Here is a 13,740-nt window from a genome sequence, read left to right as displayed (position 1 = left end):
CAGAGTTTGATTTCTCAGACTTTTCATCTGATTTAGTGCTCAGCTCAAATAAAAATCTTTATTTTGGGCAATTTTAACATCCATGTAGATACTAAAAATGACAGCCTCGACACAGCATTTAATCTGTTAGTAGACTAACAGATTAAATGCTGTGTAGATTTAGTAAAATGTAAAAGAACCCACCCACCACTTTAATCACTCTCTAGATGTTGTTTTAACATATGGCATAGAAACTGAACCTTTAATAGTGTTTCCTGGAAACCCTCTCCTGTGTGGTCATTTCCAGCTAACATTTAAATTTACAATAATTGATTACACAGCAGTGGGGAGTAGATTTCACCACAGTAGATGTCTTTCTGAAAGTGCTGTAACTGATTTTAAGAATATAATCCACCTACTGTTGTCATCTTCAATGCCCTGTACCAACATAGAGCAGAGCAGCTACCTGAACGTTACTCCAAAAGAGGTCGATTATCTTGTTAATAATTTTACCTCCTCACTACGTACGACTCTGAATACTGTAGCTCCGCTGAAAACTAAGGCCTCAAATCAGAAGTACCTGACTCCGTGGTATAATTCTCAAACACGAAGCCTAAAGCAGATAACTCGTAAGCTGGAGAGGAAATGGCGTGTCGCAAATTTAGAAGATCATCCTTTAGCCTGGAGAAATAGTTTGCTGCTTTATAAGAAAGCCCCCTGTAAAGCTAGAACATCTTACTATTCATCACTGATTGAAGAAAATAAGAACAACCCTTGGTTTCTTTTAAGCACTGTAGCCAGGCAAAAAAAAAAAAAAGGTCAGAGTACTGCTGAGCCAACTTTTCCTTTAGTGTTAACTAGTAATGACTTCATGAACTTCTTCACAAATATAATTTAACCGTTAGAGAAAAAAAATACTCATAATAATCTCAAAGATGTGTGGCTACTTTTAGTACCATTGATATTCATTGAGTCTTTTTCTCCAATTGATCTTTCTGAGTTAATTTCAATAATTACTTCCTCCAAACCATCAACATGTCTTTTAGACCCCATTCCTACAAAACCACTCAAAGAAGTCCTTCCATCAAATAATCCTTCAATCTTAAATATGATCAACCTATCTCTAATAATCGGCTATGTACCACAGGCCTTCAAGCTGGCTGTAGTTAAACCTTTACTCAAAAAGCCATCTCTAGACCCAGCAGTCTTAGCTAATTATAGGCCAATCTCCAACCTTCCTTTCATATCAAAAATCCTTGAAAGAGTAGTTGTCAAACAGCTAACAGATCATCTGCAGAGGAATGGTTTATTTGAAGAGTTTCAGTCAGGTTTCAGAGCTCATCACAGCACAGAAACAGCTTTAGTGAAGGTTACAAATGATCTTCTTATGGCCTCTGACAGTGGACTCATCTCTGTGCTTGTCCTGCTAGACCTTAGTGCAGCATTCGATACGGTTGACCATAATTTTCTATTAGAGCTATTAGAGCACATTGTAGGTATTAGAGGTACTGCACTGCAGTGGTTTGTATCATATCTATCTAATAGACTCCAATTTGTTCATGTAAATGGAGAATCCTCTTCACAGGTCAATTATGGAGTTCCACAGGGTTCGGTGCTAGGACCAATTCTGTTTACATTATACATGCTTCCCTTAGGCAGTATCATTAGAAGACATAGCATACATTTTCACTGCTATGCAGATGACACCCAGCTCTATCTGTCCATGAAGCCAGATAACACACACCAATTACTTAAACTGCAAGAATGACATAAAGACCTAGATGGCCTATAATGTTCTGCTTCTAAGTTCAGATAAAACTGAGGTTATTGTACTCGGCCCTGAAAATCTAAGAAATATGGTATCTAACCAGATTCTTACTCTGGATGGCATTACTTTGACCCCCAGTAACACTGTCAGGAACCTTGGAGTCATTTTTTACCAGGACATGTCCTTCAACGCACATATTAAACAAATATGTAAGACTGCTTTCTTCCATTTGCACAACATCTCTACAGTTAGAAATATCCTGTCTCAGAGTGACGCTGAAAAACTAGTTCGTGCATTTATTACTTCCAGGCTGGACTACTGTAATTCATTATTATCAAAAACTCCCTGAAAAGCCTTCAGTTAATTCAAAATGCTGCAGCAAGAGTCCTGACAGGGACTAGAAAGCATATTTCTCTTACATTAGGTTCTCAATAAAATGTTTAAAGTTTAAAAATTTGATATGTTTTATGTGTCCTATATTGTAAATACAAGATGTGTAGGATATTTTTGTTTTGCTTTTTGTTTACAGTTTACACAAAGACATAATTTCTGTAGTTTTGTTGGTATGTGGTGTACAGAGTAAAAAACACAGACCGTAAGTTGTGCCTGAAGTGAAAACTCAGCTTTCAGGTATTGTTTGAGAATTATAGACATTTTTGTAAGTATTCCCCATGCTTGACAAGTAATACCATTGCATTTCCATCAGTTGAATTGATCAGACTAGGTCTGTTAAATCTGATGGCTGAGCAAAAATCTATTACTATCACTAATGCTTGAAATGGTGTGCTGTTTGCAACGGCAGGTGCCTACTCTCTGGACAACAGAACCTACAAGGCTTTGTTATAGTGGAATATAATAATGTAATACCATAAAAGCTGTTGTGGTATCAACATAGATTGAATTAGACCCTTTCATAAGGTCAATAATACAAGTGAAACTTCACGAACTAAGTAAACATTGTTTGGTTTCCTAGGGGCATTCTTTCTTTGTCCTCTAAGACAATGATAATGGAAGCTTCAAAGTTTGAAGTTATATGGGAGTCATAGAGATGAATTAAAGTAACAGAGCAACTGAAGATAAAAATTCACTGGGAGCAGGGAGTTATTGTGTTTACAGCTTTTCACTGTGAATAAAGAGCACTGTTTGCATCGCAGAGTCTGCGTTTTGGGTCCTCCTTTCCCCACATCCCCACGGTCTGCCAGCCAGACCGTGACAGATTTACTCATGAAAGTGGCCACTTTCTCATTACTTTCATACATTGTTTTAGTAAGTATCCAAAACATACAAGTTTCATTATATAATTTTTCAAGGGATCTTATACCTGTTTTCACTCTTGTATGCTTTTCATACAAGTTTCACACAAGACAGATACAAACTTTATAAGATTTATATATATCTTTTCCATATGGGATGACAAGCATGACAATTGTAGGTGTGGTGTCACAACTTTTTATATAGTGGTTCTGATCCATTTTATTTTCCATTTGTTTGTCTTATCATGTCAGTTAGATTTTAAGTTCTTTGTATACACGTGGCTTATTGGTTTGTTGAATGACTTAAAAAAAGCCACACCTCTTCCTAGAAAGCTTCTGAAATGAATCATCTGTTTGGAACTTAAACACTTGGCACTTAATGACTTCATTGTCAATATATTCTTTGCCAAATAAACTTCTTTTTTGCTTCAGCAAAATGCATGCCTTATGCATGTCTTTTGTTTTTATTGCACAAAGCACAAGAGTGAAATAGTAGAATGGAAAATGCATGCAGGACATAAATCCCTGTAGCATACTGCTAATACAACTTTAGTTTTTTGTACACATCTGCACAGATGGCATTCTAACACAACACAAAGCGAACCAGAAACCCGGAGTAATGATAGAGCTTAGTGCATGTCAATCTCAACCCACCAGCCAGAGCTTAGCTAACAAACTGGTAACAAACTGCGTCAAAATGCTTCAGTCGTGCAATCAGGCTTGTAGCCTCTGTTTCTATCTGTTCTGCCATTCATACACCACACAGCAAGCGATTACACAGATTATCCCAAACTGCAGCAACATATACAGAACCACAAAGGCTCAACTGTAGAAATGATGACAAACAAGGACCACTCCACACTATCAAGACCAGCACCATTTATGGAGGAAACATGGTGCCTGATTGAAATTTGGCAGAAATTGTTAAATGACCTATTTAGATACAGGATCATCCAGTCATCCTCAACGATCTATCTGGGCAGAAGAAACGGACCACTGCTAGTTCTCATGGATAGAAAAAAATAAAACAAAAAACAAACAGTAGGTGTTCAGTCAAACCTGAATAACATGCAAATTTAGGTGTTGCAGAGGCGGGCCTTCCCAGGATTATAAGTAGCAATGTGTCCAACAGTATCTTCCTCTTTCTTTCAACCTGGAAGCGTTCGTCATTTGAGATTCAACTGTGAATTTGACTCCACTCAGAATTTTAGCCTGTTAACTTTCTGTCGCCACTATGTCTCTGCAGTTTGAACTGTGTCCTGGCAGAATGATCGGGGGCTCCCATCCATGTTTCATTATTGCTGAAATTGGACAAAACCACCAGGGAGACATTGAGATTGCCAAGAAAATGATCAAGATGGCAAAGGTAAATTTAGGATGTGATAGTCTGCCTGTGAATGATGATGAAAAAATATTTGGGCTGTAAAATCACTATCTTGCCTTGCTATCTCTTCTCATCTCTTCTCTTATCAGGACTGTGGTGCTGACTGTGCCAAATTCCAGAAAAGTGAATTAGAGTGCAAATTCAGCAAGCGAGCCTTGGAGCGCCCCTACAATTCAAAGCATTCCTGGGGGAAAACGTACGGTGACCACAAGCGTCACTTGGAGTTCAGTCATGATCAATACAGGGAACTAAAAAAGTATGCAGAGGACATCGGCATCTTTCTCACCGCCTCTGGTATGGATGAGGTATGAGCTGCAAATAACTATGTATTATCAGGAACATTCACTTTAAATGTTTTATTACTTTTGATGCGGTAATGTATGTGTAGCCCTGAAAAAAACAAAACTTGGAAGAAAATGTACAAAAAATGATGATAATGATTTCACCATGCACAGAGCATCAGAAATTAATGAAAGTTTCAAATTCTTTCCTGAAAATGTAGAATTAATAGTGTTTACATTCTTTTTCATACTGTAGGCACATAACTAACACGTAGAACAGTACATATATCACAGATCACTGATGATACTCTGTGCCTCAATTACCTTGATATTCATAGATGGCTGTGGAGTTTCTCCATGAGCTGGATGTGCCGTTCTTCAAAGTTGCGTCCTGCGATGCAAACAACTTCCCATATCTGGAAAAGACAGCCAGAAAAGGTACAGGCCTTTGTTTTATTACACCTCAACAGCACTCTTACCTCAATGTTAAGGAAACACGAAACTGACAGTGTGCAGTGAATTAAACACTGTGTAACAAGGTGGGTGTGGTCCTTTGTAAAAAAAGAAAAAAAAAGAACGAAAAGAAAAATGAGAAACTGCATTGGACAGGTATAAAAGTGGGCAGGATTAACGAGCTGTGAATGGAAGTTTGTTTGCTGTTTGTATTGCAGACTATTTCAACATGTAGCTGTATAAATCCAGTGGGAGTATAAAAATAATGACATAATACATTTTAAATATGAATTAATTATGTGTAATTAAGGTTAATAAATAATTAATTGTGAATTATTTACCTATAATAAAACAATTATTAATATGTTTTATTTATTGCTTAAAATATTAACTACATTTATTAATAAGTCTGTTGGGTTACATATATACAAATCTATCATTGTCAGGGCGACCAATGGTGGTATCCACTGGGATGCAGTCCATGGAAACCATACGCCGTGTCTACAAGACAGTAAAGGAGCACAACCAGAAATTTACTCTCCTGCAGTGCACCAGCGCCTACCCTCTGGATCCTAAAGATGTCAACCTCAGTGTGATCAGGGTAAGATGAATGAACATCATCATCATCTCCTCTGGGTAAAATGTGGTGAAATAATCAATATGCCAAAAACTACATGAAATGTACGAGAAAATATTTTTATATTGTTTTTACATATGATTGTATCAGCTATATTAGCTTTTTATTAGTTATAGATTTGAAGTGGGAAATAGGTTCAGCAGATACTATTTTGTTTACTCCAAGAGTCAAGGATTTGCTCTAATCAGATCAACATAAACTAGTCTAAATTCAATTCCTATCTGTCCTTTATGTTCACATATACTTAGAATCTAATGATTAACATATATCATGAATGAAAGCTTCATTGCAGTAGTATACAGAGAATACAAACTGCCAGTGCACTGTAAATGGCACATTACTATAAACATTAGCGGTTTTATAGTACACAACAGCTAGCTAAACAATTACTTTCAAATCCAGCCCCTAAATGTTACATGATTTTACAGTGTCATATAACACAATCACAAAGTAGATGCTGATTCTGGAGAGAAGACACCTGTCAATGAAAACCCGTGATTGTGTTGGGCAGTACAACACATTTGACTGTAATATACTCAGACTTGTGTTTAGATTTTAAATTAAATTGTTTGTGTATGTCTTAGCATTGTATTGTATGACAGTTACAGGTACACAAAGAGGCAGTGCGTGCAGCAGACAATAATACTATAGGCTTTTTTATTTTCTACTTCTTTTTTTTAAAGAAATACCAGGAGGAATTTCCAGATGTTCCAATTGGATATTCTGGTCATGAGAAAGGGATCTACATCACTGTGGCTGCTGTGGCGATGGGAGCAAAAGTTGTGGAACGCCATGTGACCCTGGATAAGACCTGGAAGGGAAACGACCATGAGGCATCCCTGGAGCCCTCTGAGCTGGCAGAACTGGTCCGAGCAATACGACTGGTGGAAACAGCAATGGGGTCACCAGTCAAGCAAATGTTACCATGCGAGAAGACCTGCCATGATAAGGTCAGTTTGAGTCATTTGACTTGAGTTTTGAAATTCTACCATGTCATAACACTATCAAACCAGTCATTGTTAACTGTGTTTACGTCCACCCTCTTCAGTTCACTGAACATCCATAACTGTACAAATTTGCAAAACGTACATGAGCTGGATTAAAATACATCTTTTATGTATTTCTATTCTTTTTCTACTCCAGTTGGGCAAGTCAGTCATTGCTAAGGTGAAAATCCCTAAAGCAACAGTGCTGAGCCTGGACATGTTTGCAGTGAAGGTTGGTGAGCCAAAGGGTATCCCTCCAGAACATATGCAGCAGCTCGTGGGGAAGAAGATCAAAGTGGACGTTGAAGAAGATGACAGCATCTTGGCAGACATGATAGAATAAAGGATCTTCCCAAACTATTGGGACAGAGAGGCAGGCAAATAGAGAAGGATAGAAAATAAATATGAAGTAAGATAGGCAGGTAGCTAGAAAATGGACAGATAATGATATCATGTGTGAACAGTGAAATGCATATGGTAAATTAAATGTGGGATAAGACAAATATAAATATTATTGAACTTGAAATCTACGTCTTTATGTAATTTGAGTAAATGTAATAATATAAATGTAAACACTTTAGAACGTAGATGTATATTGAAATTAGATCATGATGCCAACTCTGTATGCAGTCATAGGCTATTTTCTGAATGCCACAGGCCACATTTTTCATTCTTCGCTAGTTTGATGTCTTCTCTCCCTGCCTATTTTTTCCAGGATGGATTCATAACAAAAAAAGCTATGGTTAGTTACATAGGATGGTCATATGCATGTATTGCATGTGTCAGGAATATTATTGTGAAATTATCTGGGGGACTGCATATACACATGTGGGGCTTTAACTGTAATCAAATGTTTCTGTAATATTAATACTTCAAATAAACAAGGCTTTAGGAAGCTGTTTTCTTGACTTTTCATCAACAGTTTACAAACAACATTGAGACATTCCTTTAACTAAAGGAGCCTATAAATTGTAAAATGATCAAATGTAAAATAAACATTAAAAATATAGAAAAAGACAAAATTAAAATAACTGTTGTTGTAGTGTAATAAATTAGTTAGCAAGACATATCTTTTTCTGTCCTCATGTTTCCGATTTGTCTGCGTTCTTAACAAACTAGGTGTCATCAAAATTATATATCAAAAGACAGAAAAAACATTTCTTGGTCTATTGAGTCTTGATTTCTGCAACAAAATTTGGAAGGATCAGATTTGGGAGTAAATGACACGAAAGCATAGAGCCATCCCTCCTCAATGGATCAGACTGCTACTGATAGTGATGTGCGATACCACTGATTTCCTTTCCGATACCAAGTACTTTTCAGGGTGGTATCGACGATACTGATCCGATACCGATACTTTATACAAAAAAACGTATTTTATTTATTGTATCTCAAATTATAGCGTCATAATGATTACAGGACATCAGATTACTTGTTCTTATCACTTAATAATGCAGAGTTCATCATATGGAAATAAAAAAAACTGAAGTTGTGCGCTATTTGAACACCTCGCCTGCCTGCAGCACTAAAGGACTCTGTGAGAGACGTGTGTCTCGCCCTAGCAGCACCTGTCCCTCTCCTCCTCTTCAGTTCGTCTCAACATATGCGCCTCATATTCTGTGATATGATTTACTCTGAGGTGTTTGACAAGGTTAGTGATGTTGCCACAACCAAACATGCCAACCCTCCCGATTTTTCCGGGAGAATCCCGGAGCCACCATTCTCCCGAATTTCCACCTGGACAACAAAATTGAAAAACCATTTTGCAGAATTCATAGCGTGGCCGAGGCAATTCCAGTTTCCAACAATGGCGGCAGCTACTTAGTTTTAATATTACTCTTATTTCTCTTTCTGGGTCGCAAAAAACCCCCAACTTTTAACATGTTTTCAGGTGAGAATGTAGCTGTGTAAACTTCAATTATCTGAGCCGATCGACACATCGTCTTCAAACCCCCGCAGGCTTTCACTACTCGGGACAAACATGATATATAAGTCACTTTGATAACTTAAAAATGTTGTTTGGCTTTTTCAGTGTTTTGTTTGTTCGTGAGTAAATCGGTTTGGCTGAGATTAAAGTTATTAGATTAGATTAAATTAAATTTAACTTTATTAATCCCTCGGGAGGGTTCCTCCGGGGTTTTCACACAGCTGAATAAACATCAAACAGAAAACTAATTAAAGAAAGTGTGAGACGGTCGAGAGTTTACGCCAGCGCCCGGTTATATTTTAGATAGCAAGGAGCAGACGGCTGAGTTTCACTCCACCGAGGGAACTCAAGACGTACTACCCGGCTTTCTTTAGACCGCGAAGGGCGGGTCCTCAGGTGGAAGCAGCCTCTGAATTTGGACATCCCCGCTGTTTCGGTGACATTTAACGTATTTTATCCGATAAATAAACCCTGTAAAATGTGCCCTTTTGATTGTCTCCCTAATTCTGAGATCTCAAGGTTGGGAAAGTATAGCCACAACACCTCACTCTTGGAGCACTTTTTTGCCACATGTATCGCAAACCATGTCTCAGCTGTTTGTGGAGGTAAAATACGTCCGCACAATTGGGCTCAGCCATTGTTGTGAGTGCGCGCGCCAAGGGGCTGCGAGCCTTTTATACAGCCGTATTTCGCACATGACTATGATAGGCGGAAGAGGAAGTAGTTCCTTTGAATGTAGACAATCCGAATGTTATAGTTTCTTTCCACTGTGTTGCTGTTAATGATAAACTAGAAATTAACCCTAAATTACTAAAAATATCGATATTTTAATGTGAGAATCGATTCTAGAACATAAATGACTGGTATCGGAGGAATCGATATTTCAGGATCGATCCGCACATCACTAGCTACTGATGATAAAATAGTGTAGGTGGTACTTCTTTGCACACCTTGAGATCTTTGTGAGCATTATTTATCCACCACAGCCTGGGTATTGTAGCTGATTAAGTCCATCCCTTTATGACCACAGTGTGCTCATTTTCTGATGGGACATACCATATTACATGTACCAAGACACAAAATTCCAAAGATCTCAGTTTGGTTTAGTGAACATGTGTCTTTAGGAAAACTAAAGTGGGCAAAACTAAGACTAAGAACATGGAACATGGAATTTTTATAGTTCCTTCATCATCAATTTCAGTCAGGTAGCTGCACTTCTCCCTTCAGCCAAAGTGCCCTTTGTTTGACCTCCCAGCCCATTGTTGCTTCAGTGGGCTGGTTTCAGTCATTATGCAAATGCAAACTGTAAGAAATGTACGTAAAAATTACCCCAAATAACTGTAAAATGGCAACGGTAAATTACCATTAAATCAAAAATGATTAAATGATTGTAATATCTATATTAAATTTCTGTATATTTTAGTTTTACACTGCTATTATGTTGAAAATATATTAATTTATAGTGGTGCGGTTGCCCCTCTGTTGGTTCTCCTTGGTCTCTTGTGTTCTGAGGGCCTCTGGATGTCTGGAGCCTTGATCTCCTCCATACCTGCTTCATGCCCTGGAGGACAGGGCTATGGCCCCCCCACACCCTCTAGCACAGGGGTGCCCAATCCCGGTCCTCGAGAGCTACCGTCCTGCAGCTTTTAGATGCATCCTTGTTCCCACACACCCGAATCAAATGAATGGCTTGTTATCAGGCCTTTGCCAAACACGATGGCATGCTGAAGAGGTAATCAAACCATTTGATTCAGCTGTGTTGGAGTAGGGATGCATCTAAAAGCTGCAGGATAGTAGCTCTCGAGGACTGGGATTGGGCAGCCCTGCTCTAGCAGATCATTACATGAAGGAACGTTTTAAATACAAGCGTGCACATGCTCAGAGGTGTACACACGGGTGCTCACACACACAAACTACACCCTTTTTGGCTCCTACCTCAAAAGCACACTGTGCGCTGTCGATCTTACGTGCTGCACAATGATGTTTAATATTTAGTATTTACTGTTATATTCACATAGATCATCGCAATGATGTTGTTTATTATATTGCTCTTTTTTTTCTCTGCTTGTTTTCTCTGTTTTCCTTCTCAACAGGTGATCCAGGTGATTGATAGATGTATTTTTTGTCTGCTTATTTAGTTTTTTGTTTTTTGTGCCCTTTATCTCCGTTCCTCTACCCCGCTGTTTTTCTTTCCCTCTTTCTTTCTCCCCTTTCTTTTCCCCAGTCAAGTCTGTCCCGTATTTAGCAAGTGAAAATAAAAAAAATAAATAAAAAAACAATAAAAGGTGAATCAAATAGACCAATACAGCAAGGCTGGGATGGTCCATTTGGTAAAGTAAATCCGTTGGGTATCTTTCTTCGCCTACAGTGTTTTTTAACCCTTTAATGCACATCATGAGTCACAAGTGATTGTTTTTTAATCTTCCTTATCATTGCAAAAAAAAAAAATACATTCAAATTTAGAATCTCGGGGATTCATCAGTTAACTTGGTTTGATCATTAAACATATTTTTTCTTATTAGTTAATTGCTTACTCCTCTCCTCGAACTTCCACCATTCATGTCTATCCGTTTATGACCACTGTGTACCCATCTTCTGATGACTACTCCCAGAAGGATGATGCACCATATCACGAAACTGTGATCATGTTAAACTGGGTTCTTAAACATCACAATGACTTCACTGAACTCCATCAACCTCCACATTCACCAGATCCCAAACCAAGGGCACCTTTGGGATGTGGTGGAACAGGAGATTTAAATCATGAATTTACCACTGTTCAATCTGTTTGAGTGTGGTAACACCTGCTGAAATTAAAATTAATTGATAAAAATGAAATGCCCAAAAAAATAATGAAATAATGTTAATAAAATAACTGGTGTAGCTTGCAAGGTCAAGAGCAGTCAAAGAGTATATTATTAAAGCTGTAACAATCAGTTTCTTTAAAAAGTCTCATTTATATGCACATTTTGGAGAAATTGCATCATGTGTCTAAACCGTTACCTTTACATTAAAAAAAAAGAAGAAGCTTAGACGAGGAGGGTACTATTATTGTCACAGAGAGAGATAGCTGTCTGACTGTGAGGTACTGCAACAGCAGAGGGCACCAATACTCCTTGGTGGCGTGTAGTCCGCCAAACCAAGACAGTGCCACTTCTAACGGTCCAGACTGACTCAGCTCAGCAAGGGAGTACCAGCAGCACCCTGCACTGAACCAACAACCAATAGCGGTTTTTGATACGGGCGACACGGGTGGTTACCCGGGGTGGCATCATGGTGGGGGGCGGCATCATGGGCATCGGCAAAAAAAATGTCGTAGGCACCGATTGGGATTCTATCGCCCATTTGCTGGGAGTAAGGGCGCCCTCCGTTTGCATTTGCATAGTAAGGGGGGGCGCCAGAGGGAGTGTTCGCCCAGGGCGCCAAACAGGCTAGGACCGCCACTGCCAACAACCTTCTATTTCAATGCAAGTATAACATTAGACATGAAATATCAACTGTAACTATAGTTCGCTTGGTCAGTTTTCTTGTTGCGTTGAAAGTGTTCCTCTGTCACAGGCTTTGCCTTCAGTCCTGTTAGTTTTCTGGAAAGTTCATGCTAATGCAGCAGGTTTAAGATTTTAGCTAGCTCTACTGTAAAACAAACACCTGTTTAATTTACCAGGAGCAGGTAAGACAATGTACCTTTTTGATTTATTTAGGGTTATGTATTTCATTGTGACCTGCTTCTGCCATCCTGACTATTGTAGAGGAAATTTAAAAAATGGCATGAGTTGGGTCAGTCATATTCTCTGAATAAGCTCACTACACTCCTAAAAACTGAAACAATATTATCTGATGAGGGTATTCCCAAGCGGATGATCTGATATCCTCGTGTTGGTGTTGTTCCCAGACCATCATGAAAATGTTGCTCCAGGTTCAACATTGCAAGTGACCAATCACATTGTTGTGACGTTATTCCTTTGCGCGCCAAGCCATTCGTGCATTTATGAAATTCCAATGTTGCAAGGACAATATCAATTCTGCTTACTGTTTATTAAAGGGTTACGGTTAGGGTTAGGGTCAGGGTCCGTTGATCGGCGGACAGAGGCGGTTTCACGCAGCTTAAGTACAGTTTTTTGTTTTACGCCGGTTTTTCCCGAAGTCGCAAAAGTATGACGTCACAACATTCTGATTGGTCACTTGCAATGTTGATCCTGGAACAACATTTAGTATGATGATCTGGGAACAACACCAACACGAGGATATCAGATCAACCATTACCAAGCTTTGTAAGGCGGTCAAGATATCCAGGCTGTTTTCTGCATGTCATAAAGGGCCATTGATTACAACATACTCCAGAACACAGTCCTTCATACACATGTTGAACTATGTGGAGCTCAAGAAAAAAAATTTTTGGACAAAGTGAGAATGGAAAAGATCAGTTTGTATACTATGTACCTCTTAGAGAGACTTTGAAATATTTGTTAGACTCTGATTTGTGGCAGAGATGTGTAACAGGTGAGCATTCAGCTCAGTCTTCATCGATGTACTGTGTGACATTAGTGATGGTAAGATGTTCAAAAGTAGTACTTTTTTTTTTTTAAACAAAATCCATTATGTTTCAAACTACTGCTATATCAAGATGCCTTTGAAGTTTTTAATCCTTTAGGTTATGGAAATAAATAGATAAAACTGTAGTTAAAGGAACCTTGTTTTGCATGCTGGAGATAATTTGGGCTGACATTGCACTGGTGGCCTCTGCTTTAGTCGTACACATCATTTCTGTAGATACTGTTTAATGACACAATCTGTTTTTCAGGGTGGTGATCCAAATCAGTGTGGAGCAGAATGCACAATAGAGATGTACAACTCTCCTGTTGAACACCTCAAGACTGAAGGTACACCAGATAAAGAAGGAGTAAAGTTTGAGTTAGTTTTCAACTGTTTAAAATATTTTTATCTGTCAGCCAGGTTTGCCATTTTGTTTAGGACACAACAGGGCGACCGTGGTTCAGGGGGTTAGGAAGCATATCTGTAACCGGAAGGTTGCCGGTTCGATTCCCGGCCTCTCTGTCGTGGTCGTTGTGTCC

At 38.6% G+C, this 13,740-nt stretch overlaps 1 protein-coding gene across 1 annotated transcript; it reads left to right on the top strand.

The window, feature by feature from the left end:
• Positions 1-4,144: 4,144 nt before the first annotated feature.
• Positions 4,145-7,546, top strand: LOC308396044 (N-acetylneuraminate-9-phosphate synthase-like). The gene is made up of 6 exons (XM_080881104.1): positions 4,145-4,366; positions 4,474-4,689; positions 5,004-5,103; positions 5,565-5,719; positions 6,439-6,705; positions 6,899-7,546. The coding sequence occupies exons 1-6, from the start codon at positions 4,235-4,237 to the stop codon at positions 7,082-7,084; spliced, it is 1,056 nt and encodes a 351-aa protein (XP_080737230.1). The 5' UTR covers positions 4,145-4,234; the 3' UTR covers positions 7,085-7,546.
• The last annotated feature ends 6,194 nt before the right edge of the window (positions 7,547-13,740 follow it).

This window comes from Rhamphochromis sp. 'chilingali' (genome assembly GCF_963969265.1).
Source record: "Rhamphochromis sp. 'chilingali' genome assembly, chromosome: 4".
In the NCBI taxonomy this organism is placed as follows: Eukaryota; Metazoa; Chordata; class Actinopteri; order Cichliformes; family Cichlidae; genus Rhamphochromis; species Rhamphochromis sp. 'chilingali'.
This window is presented reverse-complemented; position numbering and strand designations above follow the sequence as displayed.